This window comes from Mustela lutreola, chromosome 11, assembly GCF_030435805.1.
Source record: "Mustela lutreola isolate mMusLut2 chromosome 11, mMusLut2.pri, whole genome shotgun sequence".
NCBI lineage: Eukaryota > Metazoa > Chordata > Mammalia > Carnivora > Mustelidae > Mustela > Mustela lutreola.
Genome location: NC_081300.1, coordinates 97,262,146 through 97,287,644, shown reverse-complemented (window position 1 = coordinate 97,287,644; position 25,499 = coordinate 97,262,146). Strand labels below are relative to the sequence as shown.

General features: G+C 59.7%; 1 protein-coding gene across 1 annotated transcript; it reads right to left on the bottom strand.

Annotated features, from left to right (window-relative positions):
• Positions 1-1,773: 1,773 nt before the first annotated feature.
• RFLNA (refilin A) lies at positions 1,774-15,695 on the bottom strand. The gene is made up of 3 exons (XM_059140122.1): positions 15,350-15,695; positions 4,863-4,972; positions 1,774-3,264 (listed from the first exon to the last, which is right to left on the bottom strand). Exons 1-3 carry the CDS (start codon positions 15,554-15,556, stop codon positions 2,934-2,936), a joined length of 648 nt encoding a protein of 215 aa, XP_058996105.1. The 5' UTR covers positions 15,557-15,695; the 3' UTR covers positions 1,774-2,933.
• Positions 15,696-25,499: the final 9,804 nt, after the last annotated feature.

The following is a 25,499-nucleotide window of genomic DNA, read 5'->3' as shown; positions in this document are numbered from 1 at the left end:
GACTGGGCCTGGACACCTGCCCCTTTGGGGGCTTCCTAGTGCGGCTGCATCCTGGGTACCTGGAGGCCAGGGTGAGGTAGAAGGGCCTTGGCAGCTGCGCTCCGGTCTCTCCATCTTGGGGTGAAAATCCCAAGAATCTAGATGAAACTGGCATCTCTTCTGCCTGGCCTCCAGGTCTTCTGGTTCCCAGGAAAACCAGGGTGCACTTGGGGGCCTTCCGGGCAGCCGCCCTCGCTCTCCCAGGCGGGGCCTCACAGAGCCCCCTGGAGACAGGGCGCAGTCGGGGACTCGAACTTGTTGTGCTCTCCGGAGCCGTCCAGAAGAGCCCAGACGGAGGTGATGCCCGGAAAGAGAAGGGAGAGGCATGGTCTCAGTCCCCCGAGGGCAAGGACTCGTGCTAGGGGGGCCCAGGCAGGGGCCGGGAAGCCGCAGCTGGAGGCTCTCCTTCTTGGGCGACCCCAGGAGCACCTCCAAGGACGCCGGATTCATCGGCACCCTAAGTGCACAGGTCCAGAAGCCCAGCCCATTCTTCCTCCACGTCGTAGGAGATCAAGGTCGTGGTTGAAATGGAGCTTGTGCAGCTGGATTGATTATGTACGAATGATGTAATCCCCAGCACGCGTGTCTGCACAGAATCCCATCTCTAAATGGCCTGAGTTGTCAGGTCCCTAAGGCTTGTCCACACAACCCGCAGAGGCCCCAGGAGTCTTCCTCACAGTGATGGAAGCCTGTCCTTGACCCTCTTGGTTTTCACCCCCGGGCCCCTTTCACTCCTCTACCCCTTGGCTAGAGAGCATTCTCCTTTAAAGACATGTAGCCAAGTGGGTAAGATCCTGGCCCTGCCTCCCTTTCGCTGTGTGACCTTGGGCAAGTTACTTAACCTCTCTGTGCCTTGCTCCTCTATAAAATGGAGATACAGGAGTGCCTGTCTCATCAGGTGAATTGAGTGAAACCACACGGGGGGGCTTCATCGAGCACCGGGGGCATACTGGGGGCGCTGCGTGAGTCAGCTCATACAGCTTTACCATTGCTGTTGTCTTACACACCAGCAGGCTCGGGGCCCAGCATCAGGAGGCCACAGATGACCCCGCCCAGTACACTTTGGTGAACCACCCCCTCGAAGGAGGGATCCGTCCCCCGCAAACCCTCTATGTCCAAACGCACCCCACTTGCTCAGCCCCCCAACTCCAGAGGCCTAGGGGGCAAATTCCAGTCTCACTTTGCAATTCCTAGAAGACAGTGTCCCACGGCGGCCGAGTGTCTCCCTAATAGCACTCGCTACCTGGGGCCTCAGGGGTCCCTCCAAAGCCATGGACAGGATGGAGAGAGACATGTTGTAACATGGGTTGGGACGACCCATGCTGAGGGAGCTGGGGCCCTTCTCCGGGGAGGGGGTTGGGGGCTATCAGGGGACGGGGCTGAGATGTCAGACACCAAAAGAAAAAAAAATTTTTTTAAAAAGGCAGATTCCCAGGACCCCTCAGAACCATCTTTGGACCCAAGTCCCATGGTGGGGCCTGGGTCTCAGCATTTATTGAGCAGCTCTTGGGTGAAGCCGTGCCCACGGAAGTCGAGGGCGCGGGGTACAGGTTTCTGAGCTCTCTGAGCGCCTCCCTGTTCCCTGTGAGCAGAGGAGAGGCTGAGAGGAGGCAGTGTTTCCCGAAGCTAAGCCTGGGGGGGAAGGTAAGGGGGTGGCCACAGAGTACAGGGGCCTAGGAAAACGGGCCCCCGCCCCATGGGATCTGAGGGCTCAGAGACAGAAGAGGGAGCCTCTTTGGGTTTGCACATTTTATTAGGATAATTGGTCAAGTTCTTAAGTTATTTCTTTGTTAATCAGACTGTGGCGCGAGCACGCTCCGTCTGGGTAGATACATAAAAATACATCAAGCACTTGGCCTCTCTTGGATGTGAGCTCAGACTTGCTTCTCCCACCCAATGTGGGGCTCCAGACCCAGGGAGCCCTTCTGCCCCACCCCCATCACGGGAGGGGTGACCAAGACAGTGGCGGGACAGCCCCCTACCCACCAGGTCCATCCAGACCACACTGGGGGCACCAGACCGTGGCCCCCAGCCCCGGGTGCGTCGTGGCATCCCCCGTGCGGCCTGCGTGGTATCACCGCGGGCAGAACCCCCCATGGGATCTCTTTAAGCCGACGGCTGAGCCTGGACCCCCATTCAGGGGATGGCGGACGTTCGGAGAGCTTCGATGGCCTCCCTTGGCACCCGGCAGGAAGGCTCCAGGCTGAGAGTCCTGCTCCTGCTGGGGTTGCCCTGGCGGGGAGGCTCCGGCTACAGAGCTCAAAGGCCTCTGTTTAGGCAGGCTGCGCCCCAAACCTTCGTCCCTGAAGCCATAGTACCCGGGAGCCGCTCTGGCAAGGCCTTGACCAGCAGGAGCCCCGGCTTCCACCAACAGGAGCCCCGGCTTCCACAGCCTCTGCCTCACCTCCCGGCTCAACAGCCACCAGAGGTCGCTCGGTCTGGGCCTCTAGCCTCGCAGCGCTCAGGTAAAGGGCACACTTGGGAGACATTTCTTCCCAGGAGCGTGGGAGTCTGGATGGCACCCCTCTTCCCGCGCACATGGCCCGAGAGTCAGGCCGCCAGCCCCGGACAGACCAGGTGGCCGGTATCAAGGAGCCGCAGTGGCCCTACCGGCCAACGCTATTCTGGGTGCCAAGGCCGCACCACCAACGCCCACCTTCCTCTCTCCAGCCGGGTCCCTGGGGGGGGGCACCCCCCACTGTGTCTTTAAGGGGGCCATGCCTGCGCGGCCTCCCCTGTTTACGTGCTAATAAAAGAGACGTGTTAATGGAGTCCACGGCGCTGGAACGGGCCTCCCCCAGCTCCCTCGCACCCCGGCTCCAGGCTGAGCCGTGGAGTTCATCCTTGGGTAACCCCCCAAGGTCGCTGGTGGGGGGGGGGGGCGGCTCGCCCCGTCAGAGCGCCGCCGCGGGCCCCAGGAGCCGGGGGTGCTCGCACAGCTGGAGCTGCACGCTGGCCGTGAACCAGCGGCTGGGCCGGCCCAGGCTGCAGTGCAGGGTGGTCCGGAAAGTGCTCCTGGCCTGCTTGGGGAAGATGATGGTGGTGCTGCGGAAGCGCAGGGCGCGGGGCCGCGGCTCCAGGGTCAGCTGGCTGCGGTAGCTGCGCCACGTGCAGTTGGGCGCCGCCACGATCGTCTCGCTGTAGGCCGTGACCGTGGGCACCGGCGCGTAGAAGACATTGTCCCGGAAGTGCTTCTCCGAGGCGTACTTGACCTCCGAGTTGCAGCTGTGGAGGGTGGAAACGGGGGGCAGGGTGAGCCCAGGACGGGGTAGGGGGGCCGCCCGCTGCTCACCATGCCGTCTTGGGGGGGGGGAGTCCATGAACTTGGGGAGGGCACCCCTGAACAGGACGGCCCGGGCTCTTCCCCAAGGAAGAGCCTTGGGTCAAGGTCAGGGTCAAAGGGCAGTGGGAGTGTGCCCGCTTGCAGGGCAGGAAAGCAGTGGTTTTCAGTGTGACCCGTGACTCAGGGTGGATCCCGAGTTGGGCTGAAAATCTGCCGTGAAAGGCCTTGTGGGGACAGCAGACGAAATCTGGGCCGTGGGGATGGGGCAGTGGGGTCACTGCGTGAGAGAGTGTCCCTGCTCTCGGGAAGGGCGCCAGAGTACTACGGGTTAAACCTCAGGATACCACCACTTGCCTCTCTCCAGTGGTTCAGAAAAAAAGATTCATCTGCACAGGAGAGAGCCTGCCGATGTTCAAGCAGACGGGACAAAACGTAATGAACCAGTGAATCTGTGTAATGGGTACGCAGGGCTTCCTCGAGCCCTCCCTGACACTTTCCTGTAAGTCTGAAATTGTATCAAAAGAAGTTTCCCCAAAAGTAGCTCAGTGCCCCGCTGCTCTGCTTCCAGACCTCAGAAAAGCAAAGTGTAAGCAAAGGCTTGGCCGGGGTGGGTGGGGGGTGTGCCCGTCTCGCCATCACAGCCCCACAGACAGTCCATTTAGGAAGGGAATCCGAGGGCCCGAGAGTCAGCTCTCGTGCACTGCGTGGGGCCGGCTGGTCAGCTCAGCCCACATTTAAATAACGGGGGCTCTTTGGGAAGAGCGAATTGCACAGCCGAGCCATCTCCTGGGACCACGTCCAGAGCTGAAGCAGCAGGTGTGGGTCTCCCTGGCTGACCAGGGTTGTCGTGGACAGATCCTTCCCAAGGGTGCTGTGGCCCCTGGACTCCACCTTCTGGAATCCTGACCCCCAGAAGCCCTCCCAGGAGGGCAACCCAATGCAGGACATCTCCTGGTGGGGTCACCTTAGCCCAGAAGTTCAGAGGCACCTAAGATGTCCCACACCCGGGAGGGCCCCTGATACATGTGAGGTCAAGGACGCCTCAGTAGGTACATGAGACACGACAGTCCCGGGAGCACAGAGCACGTCTGTGTTCACGTGACACGCAGCAAGCCCTGGGCAGAAAAGGGGCCCCCTGTTGCGTGTGTGGGGTTGGGTCACGGATGCCAGAACATCCTGGCAGGACCGGAGGAGGGAGGGAGCTCCACGAGCTGCGTGCTGGTCATCGTGCAAACTTTCTGGAGGTCGGGTTAAAATAAGATCGACTGGATGCAGGGAGCAGGGCAGTGGGGAAATGGTCCGGTGCAGACGCGGAGCACGGGAGGGAGACCCAGAGGGTCCCCTCGGGTCGGCATCTCGTACAGTCAGTTCATCGCTGGCCAGGATACGCTCTTGCCTCCTCAGGGAGCAGCAACCAGAGGCGTGCCCGGGGCAGGAGCGGGGAGCCTGCTGGGCCCAGAGCCTGACCACACTTCCCTGCGGGGGTTCAGGACCAGCGCCTGGCGCACCCTCGCCCCGGCCAGCAGCCCCACTCACTCACCGGATCTCGTGCGTGGACTCCGGGTGCACCTCGATGCCCTCCCCAAAGAACACAGGCAGCATCCGGGGCCTCATCTCAAGCGCTGGGGAATTCAGGGGGAGGGCAGGGGGCTGTCGGGAGAGCCACGGACACGGGGTTACACAGCCCTCCGGCCCTGTGGCCCCAGCTCCCCATGGGTCCCACGAGGGCCTCCCCACATCCTCCGAGCCTGGGCTTGGTCTGGAAGCCTGCTCTGTGGGGTCCCTCAAGAAGACCACCCCGGCACAGCTGCCTGGGCCCTCGAGCGCCCCCCCCCACCAGGGCCCCCTAGTTCCCAGACACCTCCATGTGGGGCTGTGGTACCGACCTCTTCCTGCAACCCCAGGCCCACAGCACGCCCCGGGGGCCAGGCTCAGAGCCCTGGGACCTTCTCGGGGAGGCCCCCCAAGCTGCCCCCATGCTAGCGGCTGCAACCGCGTCATCTTTGCTCCTGACCTTGCCTGGTGCTGCCCAAGGCTGAGGGTGGACAGACCCCCCCACCTGGGTCTGCGCCCCATCCATCGGGAGGAGGGACACAGCAGTATGATCGTCCTCAGGAAGGGGGGCATCTGCCCCGGGAGAGGACCAGAGGCTGCTCCCTCTGAGACCGGCCCCCAGTCCTGCCCACTGTTTTACCTCCATTGTAGCAAGTGTGGCCCGTTACTACCACCAGCCCACCAGCCGCGAGCGCCTGCTCTCTGCTTTCCACTCGTGTGGGGGGAGCCACACTTCCCAGCAGTCCCACGGGGGAGCAGAATGGGGGAGGGGCACGTGGCGGCACCTGTGACACGGGTCACCTCTGGGCCCAGGGTGAAGTCCCCGATCGCTAACCGTTCCTTCTGGGGTGGCATTCAACATGGCGGCCTCCTTGCCAGCCTGAGGGACCCTCAGTTCTCCTGGAAGGCCGACGGCCCCCGTCTCAACGTCACGGTCAACCCGTGACGAACACAGAGTGAGGAGAGCCAGAAGGAAACCTCTGCTTTCGGTACAACCCCACTGCCCGCTGGGGATGTCTGTGACAGCGTCACCTGGCGTAGCTAGCCCGTGCCGGCACAGCAGAGGGGTCCCATGCGGGGATGGCCAGCCGGTCTCTGCTCTAACTCCGCGTGCCCACGGCGAGCGCTCGGTGCGCTCCCGGTCTTTCCTTTAGTTTGTGTGCTGAACTCCTGGGAGCTCTACTGTGGTCGCCCCGGGGAAGAGAGAAGATGGTCTCCTCGCTCCCTGGGGCTTGCTGCCTGAGTCCTCCACTCCTCTCCACTCATCAGGCGGACTAGCATTCCAGCTGTGGTGGGGGCTGGGATCACTGGGCTGGGAGGGGTGGGGTGTGGGGGAGGGTCAGCCATCGGAAAATCCAGGAGGGCTTCCCTGTGGAAGTGGCCCTTGAGATGCGATCCGAAGGGTGAAGTGGTGTGAATTCGGGCCTCACAGGTCACAGGGCCTTCTCTTTCACGTGTCCTGGAACCCCACCCGATCAGGCTCCCCTGAGGGGGTCCCCTCAGCCCCAGACAGCACCCTGGCCCCCAGCCCTGTTCCACCTGCTGGAACCTACCAGGTGAGAGATAGACGGAGCCAAACTCCCCAGAGGCCGCCCAGTTGTGCCCACTCCGTGGGTCCTGCGGTGTCCCCGGGCCACCTGCACTCTTAACACCCTTCGTCTTTGGAACGGACCCATGCTTTCTCCTTCAACACTGTCCTGTCCCTGGAGTCCGGGGTCCCCTGTAAATCACGCTCATACATCTTACCACCTAGGGGAAGTTTTCCACACCTCGCCTGCAACCCCCACGCTCTAGGGACGCTGCTGCCCTGCCTCGGCCGGAAGCCACTAGGTCCGTGGGACGATTGCAGTGTGACCTGATTCCCACTAAACAAAAATGGCAAATTCCGCCCCTGCTGCACGTCACGGGCTCAGCCTCTAGGCGGCCCCCCGCCCCCCAGATTGGACAAGATTAGGAATCATACGTTCAGACCCAGACCTGCCTCTTCATCGACTGGAGATGTCCTCTACCTGTTCCCTCCCCACCCCGGGCCTCCTGGTCCTCACCAGGATGAGGACATATCCCAGCAGCCCATGCTTTTGGAGCCCTAACGGCACCGGCACTGCCCTGGGCACAGTCCATGCATTCACTCGTTCAACCAGACGAGAGCTGCTATCCGCACGCCCATTTTATAGATGCTGACAAAGAGGCCCAGAACGACCAAGTAGTTTGCTTGAGGTCACACAGCTAGGAAGCGGCAGAACTAGGATTCGAACCCTGGGGTCTGGCTCCAGAGTCCCTGCCCCCACTCGCACTCCTCAACGGCCTCTTGCACACGTGGGACTGGCCTCTGTTCGCGCCTCCCTCACCCCGTCGGCCACACTGCATTGCCCCTGTGCCCCGGCTCATGCTGCTTCCTGCACCAGGAATGTCCTTCTGGTTCCTTCTCACCTGGTCCGGTGTTGGGACCCCTTTGTGTGCCTGTCACCCCCTGACCAGGAGCTCCCTAAGGTTCAAGACCCGATGGGCTGCGTCTCCCAGGCCTGGGCACCTCACGGCGCCTGCGCTGTTGAGCGACGAGAGGTCTCAGGTGCAGAGACGCCCGGCCCCAGGCTGCCTGGGGTCAGCCTGTGGACAGGATCGGCCGCAGCCCCTCCCCAGCGGACCACAGGGTCCCCAGAACAAGAGCCAAGGGCCCCAGGGAGAAAGGATACGAGGCTTGGAGGAGGACACTGGTTTCCATCACACGAATGTGCTGTCCCCACCGCTCCCGAAAAGTAACGCCCGAGCTGGGGAACAGGGAGGACAGCTTTGAGGCGGCAGAGGTTTCCGTGCTGTGGCCGAGATGAGCAGCGCCATCCCCCTGGGGCCGGCCCAGGATAAAGAGACTCCAGACCTTCTGGTACCTCCCCGTGTGCCCCGTGGGAGCAGCCCGATTCCGGCCGGATCTCGCTCCCTGACCGGCTGCCAGGAAAGGAGACAAGACTCACTTCACAGGCTGGGCTGGGAAGCCCGAGCTCTGGGCACCGTTTTCCAAAGGGCCCCTGTGGAAAAACATCTAAAATCTACCCAAACTGGAAGGGCTGTGCAAGAGATAGGAGAAGCCAGTGAAAACCCAGACGCAGGCTGGCATCCAGCGGGCCAGGGTGGCGAGACAGCTCCGGAAGTCACCGCCAAGGGCCCAGGACAGCCGTGCGGGGCTCCGGGGACAGGCGCCGGGGAAGGCGGCGGTGGCCGCGCGGCACTCGGCCTCCCCCTGGCAGCCACTGGCCCGTCCGGAAGCTCAGAGCGGAGTCTTTCTGGACTGTTCCGGGGTTATTTTAACATCAAAATGGCAGTGCCAGCCCCACGGAACGCAGCCAGCCTGGAGAGTGGGCCTGGGACGTGCCTCTCACGGCCAAGAAAGCACACCACTGGCCCTGGAAGGACTTTCCAGCCGCCCTGGAACAGACACTCCTCCAAGACCGGGTCACATTCTCATGGGAGTCACCAGGCAGGGGGCCGGCCCGGCGGGGCGGGGGCTCACACGTCCAGGGGGCCCCCTGCCGCTGTACCTGCTCTGTCAGCCCAGGGCCCCCCTGGGGCAGACAGTGTCCCCAGACAGCCCGCCGGCCTCACCCACCCCCCAGATATCACCCCCGCCGCCCCCCCAGGCCCAGATTCTGGTTCCGTCCTAAAGAGAACCCACCAGGAGCCGCTCGAGTGACCTGCAAAAATAAGGCCGTGCCGTTTGAGGCCTACCCCGGGGCCTACAAACACAGGGGGGTTTTGGAGCCCCCCACTCCCGGCGGCCAGACAGGCACGGCCCACAGGACGGCCAAGGAAGATAAGGGCTCCGTGGTGAGAGCTCCGTGCCGTGCGGTGACAGCCCAGCCCGCCATGGGTCCCGCCCTGGTTCCCAGGGACGCCGAGGGACAGTCCAGCCGTGTCTGTGCCCACCCCGGGGGGACGCATGGTGGCCGTGAGCATTCCTTTCCATCGGGGAGCTCCCTCCACGGAGGGGGTGTGACAGGAGCAGGGTCCAGAGAACCCTGCTGCTCCTGGGGAGAGCCAGGCCGCTGGGGACCCCCTGCCCCCTCCACTGACACGGCGGAGGGGGTCCTCACCAAGGCCATGTGGGACCACTGCAATGGCTAGAACGACCCTCTCTCCAGGTCACTGACCTCCGGCAGCCGGTGATGGCTTTTCCCGCTCTCCGAATTATATTGGATTATCTCCGCTGGGCATTTGGGATCTGTTGACCGTGACTTTCACCCATGAGGAAAGTGACCCAAGGAGGACACATTCCAGAGTTCCCACTCTTCTTTAGGGCCTGGCGCCATGCGACAAATCCTAGCGTGGTGGGGAGGGGGTTCCTTAGGCTCACTGCCCTCCCCCAACACGGCACCTCTGTGGGGCTGTACGGGCCTGGCTGGGGGAGCCCCGGAGACCGTGCATGGAGCAGCTCACCCCCTGGAAAGCCATAAACCATCCGGGGCCCAGCACACACACCACAGGCCTGAGGTCTGACCCTCAGAACAGGAGAACTAAGCAAACACCAACATCGGCTTGCAGGCAGGGCTCGAAGACCAGCTGCTCCCTGTGACAGGCGGCCAGACGGACCCAAGCCAGCGGGACAGCGGGTGGCAGACTGGCCTGTGACCACCACAAAGGATGTGACCTATTTGGAAATAAGGTCTCTGCAAATATGAGGTCCTACTGGATAAGGCTGGGCCCTAAGTCCCCGAATCCGAGGACTGGTGCCCTTGTCAGCAGGGGACCTGCGGGACACACGCAGGGCGGACGGCCACACAAGGACGGGGCAGGGAGGGGACAAGGACTGCGAGCCACCACCAGAAGCTGGGGCGGACACACAGGATGGACTCCCACTCCCTGCCCCCCCCCCCCAGAGCCTTTGGAGGGAGCGTGGCCCAGCTGACGCCTTGATTTCAGACTCTTGGCTCCAGAACTGAGAGAAGGAATGTGTATCACTCTAAGCGCCCCCCCCCCCCCCCCCGTTGGTGACTTGGCTGCACAGCCCCGGCGAGCTCGGGCGGGCACCTGCCAGGTTGTGCCGGCCCCTGAAGGCCAGTCTTCCCAGGAAGGTGGCTCCTGCTCGCTCCCTCCTCCCCAGAGCCCCTGGAAGGAGACGGCCAGTTTGTTCCCTTTCTGTGCGAAAGCCACAGCTAGAGTTCTCAGACAGGTGAGCCCACCACCACGACTTGTGGGGCTTTGCTGGAGGCCGACTCATCCAGGGTTAAGCAGACAAAGGCTGAGTGGAGGCGCCGGTGCCTCTGGCTCCTTCCCGCCTCCCAGCCCCCCTTCCCGCAAACGGGCTCCGCCCCCCTTGGCCTGCCGCACCTGGCTCTCTGCCCCCTGAGCTTGCTTACACACCTCTACTAGTCAGGGACACACCGACAAGCCTGCCAGGGGGCCGTGGGGACTGACCGCTGTCTCCTTAGTCCGTCTGTCCGTTCATCCATCCACCTGTCCATCCGTCCAGCCATCCATTTGTCCACTCATAAGTATCCATCCGTCCATCTACCCATCTGTCCACCTGTGCATGCATTCATTCCTCTGTCCAACTGTCTGTCCTTCCTTCCCAGCTCCGGGCTCTAAGTCCCGAAATCCCACCTCCCTCTGGGACCCTTGGTGTCACCCTCACAGTCCAGAAGCCGAACGGAGAAAATCCAGGACTTCTGGCAGGGAGGGGGAGCGGGGACGGCCCAGCGCCCAGGAGGTGGCTGTGACCATGGGTATTCTCAAAGGGCTGGGCAGCCCTGGGGCATTCCCTAGGATGGCGCACAGAGCTCTCGCTCCCTCCACGGGGTCTCCCCACGCCTGCCACACGCTCCTCCTAGAATCCGGGTCCAGGGAAGCAGCACCTCATCCTTAGGGAAATTCTCCCGTGTGCCGCTCTATTCAACAAAGAAACAGTCCCGAGGGGCGCCTGGGGGGCCCAGTTGGTTCGGTGACTGTCTTTGGCTCAGATCAAGATCCCGGAGTCCCAGGTTCTAGTCCCACATCGGGCTCCCAGCTCCATGGGGAGTCGGCTTCTCCCTCTGACCTTCTCCCCTCTCCTGCTCTCTCTCATTCTCTCTCTCTCAAATAAATAAATAAAATCTTTTAAAAAGAGAGAGAGAGAGAGAAAGAAAACAGTCCCGGGAGCCCAGACGGTTGTCAGCAGCCATGCGGGAAGGAGCCCAGGCCGCTGGCTATGGATGGAGGCCAGGGCAAGAGAGCCCCGTCTCCCTGAGTCACCCCCGGCCACCACGACAGTGAGCTGAGTCCCTCCCCTGCCCCAGCCTCCAGATCTGTCCACATGTCCCGCCCCCCAGCGGTGGCTGTTCTCTCAAACACGTGCCCAGAGAGCACAGCCTGAGACCCCAGATGCTGTTGGTGGCCTCCCTGAGGACATAAGACGGGGCAGGGCTAGGTCCCGGACCTGCCCGGAGTTAGTGGTCTCTGCTGCACACACCGCTCACCCTCACAGGCCTGTCCCTCGGCCCACAGCATCCCTCTGTCCCCACAGCTCAGCAGGGCAGGCCCAGGAGGCAAGAGGGAGCACATCAGGGCTGTGCTCGATCTCGAGCGGGCAGTCCCGGCCCCAGCAGTCAGCGGATGGCTCGGACAGATGGCGTGTGTCTCACTCACTCTGCATCCCGCGCCTGGCCTGGCTCACGCATTTGCGGAATGAGCACAGCTGAGAGGTGAGCCCTCCTGGCCCAAGGCAGCCCTAGCTGTCCCTCTGTCCTGCAGGGAAGCAGGGCGCCCACAGGGGGCCGGTCCCACACAGACCTCATTCCTCATGGCATCTCTCTTGGTCAAGCCTGACTCAGGTCTCTAGCTTGAGGGGCTGTGGGGGCTCAAGATGCCCTTTGAAAGAAAAAAATAAAATAGTCCCAAGTACGTGTTTAAAAGACCAATGGAATTTTACTTTCTGGCCTCAGCTTGGCCCCCAAGTCCCTGCTCAGGCCTCGGCCAGCCTCCACCTTGCTCCCCAAGCACAGCTATCCTGCTCCCACCTCAGGACCTTTGCACTTCCCACCCTCTTGGACTTTCACCACACTTCCACCCTGGAACCATCTGCTTTGGTTTTTGTTGATCACCACTTTCCTGACCGCCCTGGCTATGGCATTCTACCCTTACCCAGCCTTTTAATTACTTTTTAAAAGATTTTATTTATTTATCTATTTATTTATTTATTGAGGGAACACAAGCTGGGGTGGAGGGGGTGCAGAGAGAGAAGCAGACTCTTTGCTGACCAGGGAGCCTGACGTGGGGCTGGATCCCAAGACCCCAGGACCATGACCTGAGCTGAAGGCAGACCCTTAACCAATAAGCGCCCCAAGTGCCCCAAGCCAGTCTTTTGAGAACGCTTATCAAGACACCCGGTATGGTGTTCCACTTAATTTGGTGACTGTGTCTCTCACTAGAACACCAGTTCCATGACGGCTCAGTGCTCCTGGGCCCCCGGGCCCTGAGAGTACACAGTGCACAGCCGGCCCTTAGTAACCGCTGCTGGGACGAATGACGGGCTCCCACCTGGTCCTCCGATTCGGGAATCAGGGAACAGGACTCTCTTTGCTCCAGAGAGTGCACCCAGCCTGGCCCCCCAGGGCCTCTGCGGCTTGGGTGGAGGGGGGTCCTCTCACAGTCAGCCAGATACCCAGCGCCAACGGGGCACCGTGCAGACGGGGACTGAGCCTCTAACACAAAGCATGGGCTGGGGAACGGGACCTCTGTGATGCAATGAGTGACATTTGTGTCCAGCATACAGAGAGTGACAAGCTAGGGAGGACCACACCAGCTCAGGACTGGGGACGGCACTCACTGCTCATGGCCCTGGCTGTGGCAGCAGCGCTGGGAACCGGGGGTCAGAACAGCCCGTGCAGACCAGGCACACACCCAGACCCGTACGGTCCGGAGCACGGCACCGAGGGGACGCCAGAAGAAACCGGGCCCCGCGTGCCACCAGCCTCTCTCTGCTTGGGCGTTTGAAACCATCAGGTCCAAGATGCGGGACGGGTTTCCGTCCGTGTCCCCAGAGCCATGCAAGATGGGCAGGGAACCTGCCTACGTCTGCGCCTGGAAAGCGTTCTCTGTGAGTCAGCAGCGAGAAGGGTGCTGTTTAGAGAAGGGTGTTGTTAAACAGCGGGAGTTCACCAGGCAGTGGGGTGCCCTGTGGGTTAGGGGGGCGGGGCCCCAGCGGCAGGTGCTTGGGGCTGAGAAGAGGTTGCCCGGGGTAACCACTTCCTCTCTTTTTATTAAAAGCAGCATCTCAAAACTTCATACGTTCCCAGGCATTTTGTTTTTTGATTTAAAAAAAAAAATAAGAAGAAAGCTGCACAAGGTCGTTTATAAGCTAAAGAGTGAAAAGTAAGGTAACAGAAGGTTTAAGTGTAAAGATTCCAGATCCAGGGGTGCCCGGGTGGCTCAGTGGGTTAAGCCTCTGCCTTTGGCTCAGGTCATGATCTCAGGGTCCTGGGATCGAGCCCTGCATCAGGCAGGGAGTCTGCTTCCCTCTCTCTCTCTCTCTCTCTCTGCCTGCCTCTGCCTACTTGTGATCTCTGTCAAATAAATAAATAAAATCTTAAAAAAAAAAAAAAAAAGGATTTCAGATCCAGATTCCCTGGGTTCCATCCCAGCAAGGCAACTTACCAACAACCTTGGGTAAGTTGCTAACCCCTGCCTCAGTCTGGCCCTCTGGAAAATGGGGTAATGAGGCTGCTTACTTCATTGGGCTATTTGTGGAAAGCAAACAAGCCAATGTGTAGCTCGTCAAAGGGTTAGGAGAGTTTCTGGCTTGGAGGAAGGGCTATCTAAAAGCTGAGGGCACTACCTGTGCAGAAATAGCCCCAGGTTTTGCCTTCAAGCCGAATTAAAAGATCAGGGAGAGCGCTGTTCCATACCTGGCAGCTAGTTTAACAAGGAAGGGGAAAAATAAAATAAAATCAACCAGAACAGCCAAGACAAGGAAGCCAGGCGCACGGTCCTTATGACTGCCCCTGGCTGTCCTGGCTGCCAGAGAAAGCTTCTAGAAAACCCTCTTTAAGGAAGACTCTAGGTCATCCAAAAAAATAAAGGGGAAGCCTGCTCCCTGTCCCTTTCTAAGTCCTGTCCTCTTGGACACCAGATTAACCCCCAGTGCGCACGAGCCCAAACACCCTCCAAGCAGTCCAGCCGAGTACAAGCCCCTCGTGCAGGAAAGCTGGCAGGTTCATACCGCAGGATCGATTTTCCTGCAAACAGCCTGTGTCACCCCTGCGAGTCCTCAATGCCCCCTCCCCCCACCCCCTCCCCCAGCCCAACGCTCAAATTTGCCACATGATTTCGGTCCGGGATTTCAGCTCCCAAACTGAGCTGCCCACCAGCATCATCTGCAAAGGTTTTATAAAATCCTGGCGCTCGGGGCACGGTCTCTACCAAGGAAACAGGCAGGGATCCCAGGAGGTCGGCCTGGGTATTGTTCAAAGACATCTCTGAGAGATGCCAATGCCCGGTCAAGTTTGGGACTCACCAGACTAGGGAGCAAGGGAGGCACAAGGGCAATTCATGTCATGAGGCTTGAGGCAAGGCCAGCGTTCCTTCCTGCTGTCCGGGAGGATTTTCAGCTGGGCCGGGGGGAGGCATTTTGTGCCTTGCGAGGTGCCGGGCGAGCATCACGGGGGGCCCCAGGAAAGTGGAGCCGGGCTGGAGCTGAGCCAGCACATACACTTGGCAGGCAAGATGTAAGGCGTGCGGAGAGCAGGCAGGGATGGGAGAAATGCCACTGGGATCCTAAGCGACTTCCCGATTTCATTTTGTCATTTCTCAAGTGGCGAAGGTGCTGGGTTCCGCCCACTTTGCACCCCGCTCTGGGCCAGGGGCCACCCTGGCTCAGCTGCCAGGCTGGGTGCCTACCCAAATCCACCTGGAGGCCCCACACTAAGTCCAGGGGGAAGAGAGCACTCGAGTCTCCTGCCCTGGGGTTCGGGCCTCCCCCAGGCCTGCCTCAGCTCCACGTCAACACCCCTCAACAACCAGAGAAGGAAGGGTTAGTGTCTGGGTTTGGTTTAAAAAAAAAGGGGGGGGGGCTTTCACTCTGGCAGCACTGGGAACAGTAAACAGGGACCTGGGTCAGGAGCAGAAGGGACCTGGCTAAGATCTGCAGCACACGGTGGCCTGGGGTTCAAGCCCACCGAGCCGGAGCCTACTTCCCTGGGGATTCTGGACGTGTTCCCTCACCCCCCCAGCCCTCCAGAGCTGACAGCAAGACGATCACCCCGCAGAGAGGCCCACGGCTCGGGAGACGCCTCCCGGTCCCGGGGTCAGGCCGGACCCCCTCCACCTCCGAGTCCCCGACCCACCCGCGGAGCTCCGCTGTCGCCGGGACCCCTTCTGGTCTGGAGCCAGGGGTGCGGGGTGGGGGGACCCCGTCCTGGCTTCCGAGGCTCCGCGTGTGGGGGCGCGGTGAGAGCGGCCCGTCGCCCCTCGCCGACCCCGACCGGGTTGTACGCGAAGGCGCGCGCTTACCGCTGTGGCCTCGCCGGGTCCCGGGGGCTCCGAGGAGGCGCCGGCGCCCCCCGCGCGGGCGTCGAGGATGCCGGGCGCCAGCGAGTAGAAGGGCGGGCTGGGGCTGGGGCTGGGGGGCAGCCCGGAGTCGGGGCTGTCCAGCAAGCCCTCCCGGCTCTTCTCCTTGAGGCTCTCCTCCATGCCCTGCAGATGCAGGTGGCCCACCATGTCTGGGGGGCGCGGGGCGCGGGCCCCCGGCTCCTCGGGGGGCTCCTCCACCGCGCTCCGGGGCCCGGGCCGGGCGGCCGGCCGAGGGCTGCGCGCCCGGGACCCGCGGGCAGAGCCGAGCGGCGGCGCGTCTGGCCCGGCGCCCCCCCCCTCCAACCCCCGCGCCCCGGCCCCCCGGCTCCCCCGCGCCCGGCCGCTCCGTGCGCGCCGCCGCCGCCTGCGCCCCCGCCCGCCCCGCCGCGCGCCCGCCCGCCCGGCCTCGCCTCCGCGCTCCGCCGCCGGGCCTCTCCGCACCTTCCCGGCCCGCGCCTCCTTTTCTAGGCGCCTCCTCCTCCTCCTCCTCCCCTCCCCCGGCCCACCCCGCCCGGCCTGCGCGGTGGGCACCCGCCCCGGCCCGGCCTCCGCCCGCCCTCCCGCCGCCGCGCCCAGGGACGGCTCCGCCGCCCGGCCGGGCTAGCGGCTTTCCGTGCGCCCCCGACACACACCGGTGCTTGGGGGTTCCCCGGGGTACCCCGAGTGCTGGCGGTAGTAATGTTGGCTGTGGCCACCCAAGTTTTCTCCAACTCGCTGAAGCCGCGATGCAGCAATCTTTAGAAACCTCTGTTTCAGAAGATCTGGGACTTAGCAGGGAAGGGAAACTGAGGTGCCAGAGTGCCCCCCGCGGCTCCTGCCCTCTCCAAACAGAACGCACACCCTTCGTTTAGGCCCGGCGTGCCCGGGGCTCCGCCATCTGATTATCTGGCCATCGGGGTAGAAAGCCTGGGGTGGAAATGGGGCTGCGGGCAAGTAGGGGAGAGAAGAAACCCTTCCAGGAAGGCTGTCTGCGTCCGTCCGGTTCCTCATTGCCTCCCAACACGTTCTTCCTCATTCGCGAGCAGCCCGGTCCCCTGTCTTTTCCTTCCTCCCAAGGGAGAAGGGCACTTGCCGCCTCTTCTGCAGGTGCCGGAGAAGCATCTCTTTGCTTCCGTGTTCCCATCTACCCACCCACTCCCCTAGACGCCCCCAGGCGGCTCCCCGGCACCCAGGGGGCCCACAGGTTGCTTTGAAACGGGCAGGAGTGGGAGGGAGGCAGGCGGGAGCCTCGGAGAGGAGGAGGGTGTGGACAGACATCTCTGCTGTTCCTCTTGGTTAAAGCTTGTTGATCGGGTCAAGGTGATCAGGGCCCCACAGCACCCTGAACCCTGGCGGGGGATAGCCTGGCCCTGGGGCACCCTGTTTGGGGAGGGGGTGGTGAACACACCAGGGGGCCAAGGGGGTGGGTTTGATGGGGGAATTCATCAGGCCCTACAAGCAAGTAGAGCTGGGGGACCGCTTATGGCTCTGGTGTCCAGGGACGGCGGCTCTGAGAAGACGAGACCTCGACTGTCAAGCCAAGAGCTGGAGACAGAATTTACTCACAGGTGGGGGAGACGTCCGGGACCACGGGGACGCAGGCCCACCTGCTTTAGTTAGAGAACTGTGAGGGACGTTCCAGAAGGGCCCAGGCAGCTTCCTGAAGTGCTGGGGAATACTGAGGGACCTGTTATCAGGTGAATTGACAACCCATTTCCGTATCAACCGGAAAGGGCATGGGGAGTCTGCTGCCCAAACAGACTTGACCAGAGGTTTGAACATCTGGAACATTCTGGAGGGAAAACAAAACAAAACACAAGAAACTGAACAGACTCCATTTCCTTCAAATCTTAGTAGACAAGACGGGCCTTCCAGGGGCCACTTGAGCAGAAGTGGGTGTGAGGGCGACTGCTGTCCTCTCATAGGGCCAAAGAGGGAGGCTGAGCTTTCTGGAACATGAACACAGTAAGAGTCACCTTCTCCCCACATGCCCATAGGAGAGGGCTTGCTTCAACTGCTCCCTTGGTTTGCCCCCCCACACCCCGGGGGTGTTAGGGTAGAGTCACGTGGGCTGTGTTGCACAATGGAAGGGTCCTCCTGACTTTTTTTTTTTTTGATTTTGAGATCTTGCTCACGTTGAATTTTGTGTCCGTTTTGACCATCAACATGACCTTCAAAAGGAAAATCGTATTTGTCGTGATTTCCACATGTGGGACATTTCCACAAATTTTGTGTCATCGGCGAGTGCCTCGCTCCCCTCACCCTGATCCTGGCCCCCTTGTGTCATTTACAATCACCAGGTGTAAACTCAATGACGATGCCCACATAGGTTCCGGAAGTTTCCCTGCACCCGCACACACAGCCTCCCCTGAAATGGACTCTGTTGTGTGGAGTAATGTTGGAGATGTGTGTGCATCCAGGGCAGGAAAAACTTGCCCGCCCTCCAAATGTCAAACACCCAGTTAGTGGCCCACACAGATGACCCCAGTGACCATGACCTCTGACCTCATCGGATCCACTACTGCAGGCTGGGGGGGGGGGGGCTGCCCGTCGACTGAAAGCTTGTACTGTAGAAGCTTCTAGTTCGCACAGAGCCAGATGGTCTACAAATGTCAAAGAGGGGAAGAAAGGTCAAAATGTCCATAAGTTAGCTTGAGCCAGGGGCCAGGGGGTGGATAGGTGGATATCCTGGCACATCTTGAGCGGAGAGGGTGCTTGAACCTTTCTTCTGCGACCACCAGGAAGCTAGAGGAACAAGAAGGGGTGGTCTTTTCTGGATCTAAGCATTTGCTCTGGGCCAGGCGCTGCGGGCAGAGGCAGGGGCAGGAGGAGGCGGGTTTTCGGAGATGGGAATGTGTTGCTAAGGCTTTTGGACTTCATCTACAGGAGATCGGGAATCTGCAGAGGTTTTGAAGCAGGTTTTAGGAATAATCTGACCCAAGTTGCTTCCAAAGTTAGATCAAAGATGGGAGAGGAGAGAGACAGAGAGATTGGATATTTAATAGAAAAAAAGTAGGTATTTAATAGAAAAGAGGTATTGGGGTACACTACAAGGGGTCCTAAGTGTGTGTTCCATGCTAGAGAAAAGGATGAGCCCCCATACTGCTCCCCTCGCCACGGAACCCATTCAGCCAGGACCTTGTGAGGTCACCAGCAAACGCGGAGGGGTGATCGCCAACTCTGGGGACTCACCCAACATCCCAGCATCTCAGCCTCAGAGGGACATCCCCCGGGGCCACTTTGTGAGAAGGAAGCTCACTGCTCCGAGAAATGCCAGAGGATTAAGGGGAAGGGCACGCAGGAATAAAGGCTTTTTCATTGAGAGCCGTTGGCCACTTGTTCTAAGCAGCTCTGGAGAACATTCATAGAAGTAGGGCCCTTCATTCACGGACAGCTTACAAAGGCCTCTGCACACGTTATTGTCTTGCCCTTGAACCCTGCAAACTACCCTGATCCCCAAAATGGATATGGATCCCTTCTATTTTAAAATAAAGCAGATTGAGCCAGGGAGGCTCAGAGAGGTTGAGCGACTTACCAGAGGTCACACAGCTGCTCAGTAGGAAGCCAGCGTGGAGGCTGCGAGATGGATGTGGGGGAAGGCTGTCCGTGGGTCCCAAAGTATCATGAAATAGTGAAGCAGGAAGACAGAGGTTCTAATGCCTGACGATAAGGCAGGTCTGTGACCAGCAGGGGCCGTTCCGAGGCCAACAAGCCGTTTAGGCAATCATGCCAAAGACCCCAAAAGCCCAGGCTGAGTTGAAAGCAAAGATCCCACTCAAGTGACACGGTGATTGTTTACAGATCACTTCCCGCTCTTGCCAATGGCCCTGAAAGTGACTTGAGGACAAGGCTGGGCACTCCTGTCCCTGGGGGGCTGTGTGCACCAGACCAAGCGAGTCTAGGGAATGGATAGTACCGACTCGACCCCCTCCCTCCCCCAGGGCAGATCCTGGTCACCCACACAGCAGTCCCTGGGGAGGTGCTGGCTGTTTGGTTTCATCAGACTTGTCTCGCTGCTGTGATCCTGAAAGACTGGAGAGTTGCATCACTTTCAGAGATGACAAGAGGGAAGCTCAGAGATTGTAACTGTTTCACCTGAACTCACACAGCAGGGCCCCGTCCTAACTCTAACACTTCCCGGCTGTGTGACCTGGGCAATTGGCAATGCCCTCTCTGTGCCGCCGTGTCTGCTCCAGAAAACAGGGTTTAAATAAAGAGATTGAATGAGGATTGACCCTACTGGGATTAAATATGGCTGGTGTAGGCTTCTAGGGCGGCAAGACTGGGGCTGCCCCCTCGACACGACACGGTGAAAATCTGCAGGCTTCGTGGCCAGCCTCGCTCTGAATCACGGCATCTCCTTGTCTGATTGAAGAGACCGAGGCAATCAGTAGACGAAGGACACACACGTATACACACAAACGTGTGCACACACAACGCAGTTGTATACAGCACACACACACAGACCCAGACACACATGTATGTGCATGTGTATTTTCTTTTACCTTAGGAGGAGAAGAGAAGGGGGTAAAATGTGAGCAAAATCTTTCTCTTCTCCATGGAGAGCCCAGATTCTGTGTTCCTTTAGGGAATCCGGGCTGGCAGTAAGCCCACGTTATTTAGCATTTGAAGGGAGCCTGGGGAGACTCTGAGTGGAGCTCCAAGGAGGCCCAGAGAGGAGGGCAGGGGGTTGGTTTTTCATCATAAGCTCTTGACAGCTCTTCCTTGAACTGCCCCCAAGGGTATGGGCTGCAAAGAGATGGGTCCTTCTTTCTGGGCCCAATGCTGCATGACTGTGACTTTGGGATCCTGTGTCCCTGGCAGGGCCAGGGTCTGGGGTCTGGCCAGAGGATACCCCTCGCCGCCGGGCCCAAGGGGAGAATCAGATTGTCCCCAGCACCCTAGCTGCGTCCCCTGCGTGAGCCACAACCGTCCCTGCCCAGGACACAGCTTCCATAATGACTCACGGCTTCATTTTTAGCTCGCGTCCTCACCGTGCCCGCGGCTCTGTCTTGGCCGGGCAGCTGCCTGTCTGGGGGTCGGGGCCTGCCTCTGGTCGGTGCCCCCGGAGGACAGGGACCCGCGTCCGTCCCTGAGACCGTCTCTCGCCCACCTGCCCGCCGAAGGGAGGGACGCGGGGACAGAACATTCCCAAGGTGCGTCTGTAAGTGGGGGCATGTCCTTGGGCTGACATCGGAGTATGTGTGCGTGTCTGGAACAATGCTTTGTGCGGAATAATGAAAACTCTGCCGCCAACTTCCCGGCTTGGAATCCTGCTGCTCTCCACCCACCCCCCTGCCCCCGAAGAGGGCTGGCCCGGGGGCTGGCTGCCTCCTGTCCCGGGTGCGCGCAGGCAGGGGAGCCCGCAGCTGAGCGCTGTCCCGGCTGCTAGCTCGCTGGTTCACACCTTGGGGTTTAAGGAGTTTTAGCTGAAAAGGTCTTTTCTTGCCAGCTTCTCCCAAGCTTGAGTAAACAAAAAACCTATTTATGTCCTCAGAGCACTTAATGGACGCAGCGCAGGGATAAAATTCACGGACGGAGCGTAGTAACAACACGGTCCTTCATGTCGGGAGGGGGCCGCCGGCCCAGGCCCAAGACGTGTACCTGGGGAAGCCAGGTCCCCCCTAATTTTGGTTTTATAAAATTGAGAGAATACTTGCATCATTGGGGGACACGGTGACACATCTGGCCTCTTTCGGTCTCTTTCTCTCTCTCTCCCCCGTGGGCACGTGTGTCTGCGTGATCCCTGTGCGTTGTCTGTTTCTCTGATCCCTTGAAAAGTAAGGGGCAGACATTGTGACCCTCCAGCCCCCATACTTAAGTGACATCTTTTTTAAAAAATATTTTATTTATTTATTTGACAGAGAGAGAGAGAGAGATCTCAAGTAGACAGAGAGAGGCAGGCAGAGAGAGGAGGAAGCAGGCTCCCCGCTGAGCAGAGAGCCTGATGCGGGGCTCGATCCCAGGACCCTGAGATCATGACCGAAGCAGAAGGCAGAGGCTCAACCCACCGAGCCACCCAGGCGCCCCTTAAGTGACATCTTTGAGAACAAAGCGATCTCCTACACAGAAACAATAGTGTGACCACACCAAAGGAATTCAACACTGGGGCAAAGATATTCTACGACCTGTATTCTGTATCAACCCCCTTCTCCCCAGTTATCCCACTAAGGCCCCCTGAAAGCTGCTTTCTTTTTCAATCCAGAGCTGTGGGAAGACAATTCCTCATGGGGCTTTTGTGCTCCCTGTCCGGGCTGTCATTTCAAGGATGTGTGTATGGAAAACAGCCTCAGAAAGTGGGGATAGTGTCTTCCTTCTGAGCAAAGGGTAGGTGTGTTCACAGTCCGCAATAAGAAAGATATCTCCCTCTGGGGAACAGATCAGACAGGCTTGTGCCCATTAGAAAACACTTGGGTTCCCTCCGCTCAGGCTTCCTCTGTTGCAATGACAGACAATGTGCATGCAGGGGTCACTTGGCCTTCTTTGAGTGGCCCGGTCGGAACCCGGGCCTGAGAAATGGCCCAAGATGTCATTATGCATCCTTAGTCACTGACCCAGGAGGCCCGTGTCTCCTGCCAGGTCCAGGCGCCGGTGGGGGGTTAATCACTCAGCTGGTCGGGAAAGTGGAACCACAGATTCTTGACAGTCTGTGATTGTCCTTTTCACACACAGGTGCGAGTCACTTTGCCCCACAAATCATCGCTTCTCTTTTACCTCCTTTAATCTAAGCATCCCAGGTTTTCCTCCGTCTCTCCAGACAGTGGTAATTTTGAGTTCAGATCAGTAATTGTGCAGAAAGTCCCGTGATCTGGGGTGCCTGGGTGGCTCAGTTGGTTAAGCATCTGCCTTCTGTTCAGGTCATGATTTCAAGGTCCTGGGATCGAGTCCCACAGGGCGGTTGGGGGGATGGAAGGGGTCCCTGCTCAGCAGGACGTCTGCTTAGTCCCTCTGCTTGTCTCCCTGCTTGTGCTCTCTCTCTCTCTCTCTCTCAAACAAAATAAATAAAATCTTAAAAAAAAAAAAAAAAGTCTCACAATCTGCATTTGTCTGATGGCTCCTTTGAGATTAGACTTGGGATGAAGACGTATGTAGAATCTTACAGGGTTGATGTTGGGGAGCCCACAGAAGAAGGGACGTCACCTCAGCTTGTCCCAGGATTGACCCTGCTAACATCTTGGCACCCGGTCGAGGTGCCGTCTGCCCCGTGACTTCGTTGGGAAGTTACTCTGCCCTTTGTGATGGATCAGGAATCTGGGGGCAGATGCTGTGAGAGGCCACAGGCACAGCCTGTTCCCTGACAAGCTTTAACCCTTGCAAAGCCCACTGGACCCACCTGTGGAGGGCGCTGGGCTGGGCGACAGCCTCCGTCCCCCGGTGATGGTGATGTCCGCCTCCTGCAGAGCCCGACACGGTTTCTACTTGGCGGCCCTTTGCAGAAGTGTGCGGAGCCCCGTGAGTGGTGGGGGCAGAAGGTGGATCCACGAGTAACCTTCCGTAGGTCGCCTTTGACACATCGGTCTCTCCACACTGCCCCTGTTACTACTTATCCAAGGGTCAGGGGTTGAGGTTCTCTTGTTCCCAAGCTGTGTTTGAATGCAAACATCTTCAGGACTTGACCCAACAGACTACATTCTGCGGAAGCCACTTTTCTGCACGCCCCACGACGCGGCAAATCGACAAAGGCCACACGTTCCGGCATCTTCCGAATGTGGGCCACCACCGAAACGGGCTCCAGACCATCTCCTCTGACCGGTAACTCTGCTGCCAGCCTGTCTACCCGAACCCGGAATGCCAAAATATCACTGATGGATGGAGAAGGTTGGGGGGAATGGAAAATTACTCCAAAGGAGTCCTCCCAAAAGGACCTCAACTTTCAAGGGGCATCACGGTAGATGCTCAGTGACTCCCACCGTCGTCTGGAGCTCCGTCCGAGGAAAGAGGCCGACAGCTCTGTGCGCATTAAAAATAACCCAAGACTGAGTCTAGCTTAGTCAGAGCCAAGGCGAGACCAGAGTGGTTGGGCGGCCTGCCTAGGAGGGAGCGGGCACTCCCCGGGCTCCTGCCGAAGTCGGAGCCCGGAAAGACCAAGGGAGGGGGTGTAGCATCAGGGGCCCAAGGGCCCCTCGCGGGCGCCCCTCGGGGTGAGCACATTGCAGAGCAGGGCAGACAAACACATTTCTAGCCCTTCCTCAAGGAAGACCCAGGTCCGGGCAGATAGTCTGGTTGCGTGGGGTTCAGTGGAAAGTGAAGACAAAAGGGTATGGAGTGGGAAGAAAGAAAGAAAGAAAGAAAGAAAGAAAGAAAGAAAGAAAGAAAGAAAGAAAGACAGGCTCCTGCTCCTGGCGTGATGCCTGGGGGCCCGAGGGAGGGCAGAGACCGCATCAGACACGGGGTGCAGGGGTGCGTGCACGGCTCGGGGGAGGCGAGGGCGCAGCCATGCTGGCCGTGCGCTGCCGAGAGGCCAAGGGGAGAGGGGCTTCCTGACATCCCTTCAAGCCACAGTTTTTAGCTGAGCACCTACTGGATGCCCGGCTCTGGGGATACAACTACAGACAAGTCAAACCTGGCCCCCATTTTATGGTGTTTGCAGTGGGGGCTGGGGGAAGAAAAATAAGTAATTAAGATAGTTTCCGAGTTATAATACTATACACATAAAATGGGATGTTGGGATGGAGAGTCACCAGAACTGCTTCAGATGGGGGCGGGGGGGGGGCCAGGAACGTCAAGGAAGCTGGTAAAAAAGGGGCTAGCTCCGAGAAAGCCTAGCAGAGGACACTTGTAGGTGCAAAGGCCCTGAGGCTGCCACAAACTCAAGGTGGGCTTTCTAAGGGGAAGCATGTAAGGAGAGGCACAGAGACAGGAGGACAGGATGGGGGCTATGAAAGTGGGTGAGGCCAGTCCTGAAGGACTGGAGGAACAGGGACAGGACAGGAGGAACCCTGCGCCGTGCGCACATGGAGGAGGAAAGGGAGGCGGGCGTAGGTGCAGAGCAGGCCACGTTGCCTTTGCTCCTGAGGGATTCCGACTTGTCTCTGCGCGCCGGACCTGGCTTCCTTGCCAGTGTTTTGTGTGTGTGTGTGTGTGTGTGTGTGTGTGTGTGTGTGGTTCTTATTTCGGGAACTGGATTACAAACGTCTCCAAGGCTGAGCGCGTGCCTTCTTTTTCCTCTTTCCGCAGGGCGCTTTGCACGGGGCTCTGTCCGCTATCGTTTGAACGAAGGGGTGGACGGACCACAGGGGGTGGATGGACAGACGGATTCTCCACGTAGCATGCGTCTCTCTGCAGTTAGCCTTGTCGCTCCTACTTAGCTCAGGCCGCATCCATGGAAGTGAGCACGTGCGCTCACTTAGCTCACAAAACGTTTCGGACACTCGGGCTTTTCTAAAGCAAGGATCAGCAAGAGCCCTGTGCCTTCCACGGACACAGCAGCCCAGAGACGAACAGGAACCAGGAGGTGATGTCGGAAAGAGGAGGAGGCAGAGGAGGGAAGTGAGGCGAGCTGGCCAGCGGGGGACACGGCTGCACAGGGCACTTACGTGTGGCCTCGAGATTGAGCTCTGACCCCTGGCACGCGGCTGGGGTCGATATACCCTCTCCGGAAGCCTGGGCCATAGAAGCTTCTCTCGATCCCTCCCCCGTCCCTGGCTGAGCGGGGAGGACCCCAAAAGCGTCAGGAAGGATGGTGCCCCCGGCTGCATGTCCCCAAACCACGGTGTGGACAAGCCCTGCCGGGGGATAGCCATCCAGGCCCTGAGACCGGTGGTGGCGTGTGGCCCGCTGCTCATGCTGCTTCCCCTCCAGTACGGAAGAGGGGCAGGTGAGAAGTAGGGGCGCTTCCTTCATCCAGCAGATTCCGAAGAAGGAACTTGAGCTGGGTGGGTCTCGGTGCCACCTTGCAGGACACAGGACAAGGACGTGAAGTGTTCGTCTCTGGGACCCGCCTGGCGGATTCTCACGCGACACCCGACGCGAAGCCGCTTGATGTGGGGTCCAAAAGTCCATATTGTATTATTACTATTTTTAAGATTTTAAAAATTTATTTGAGAGAGAGAGAGAGAGAGCGCACAAGCAGGGGGAGCTGCAGAGGGAGAAGCAGTCTCCCCCACCAAGC

What these genes read in the sequence shown, in the direction of transcription:
- RFLNA (XM_059140122.1), bottom strand. Translation starts at nt 15,556, where the DNA reads ATGGTGGGCCACCTGCATCTGCAGGGCATGGAGGAGAGCCTCAAGGAG. An exon ending in GACCCGGCGAGGCCACAGCG is followed by an intron (nt 4,973 to 15,349) that starts GTAAGCGCGCGC and finishes CTCTCCCGACAG; the next exon opens with CCCCCTGCCCTCCCCCTGAA. An exon ending in GAGTCCACGCACGAGATCCG is followed by an intron (nt 3,265 to 4,862) that starts GTGAGTGAGTGG and finishes CACCCTCCACAG; the next exon opens with CTGCAACTCGGAGGTCAAGT.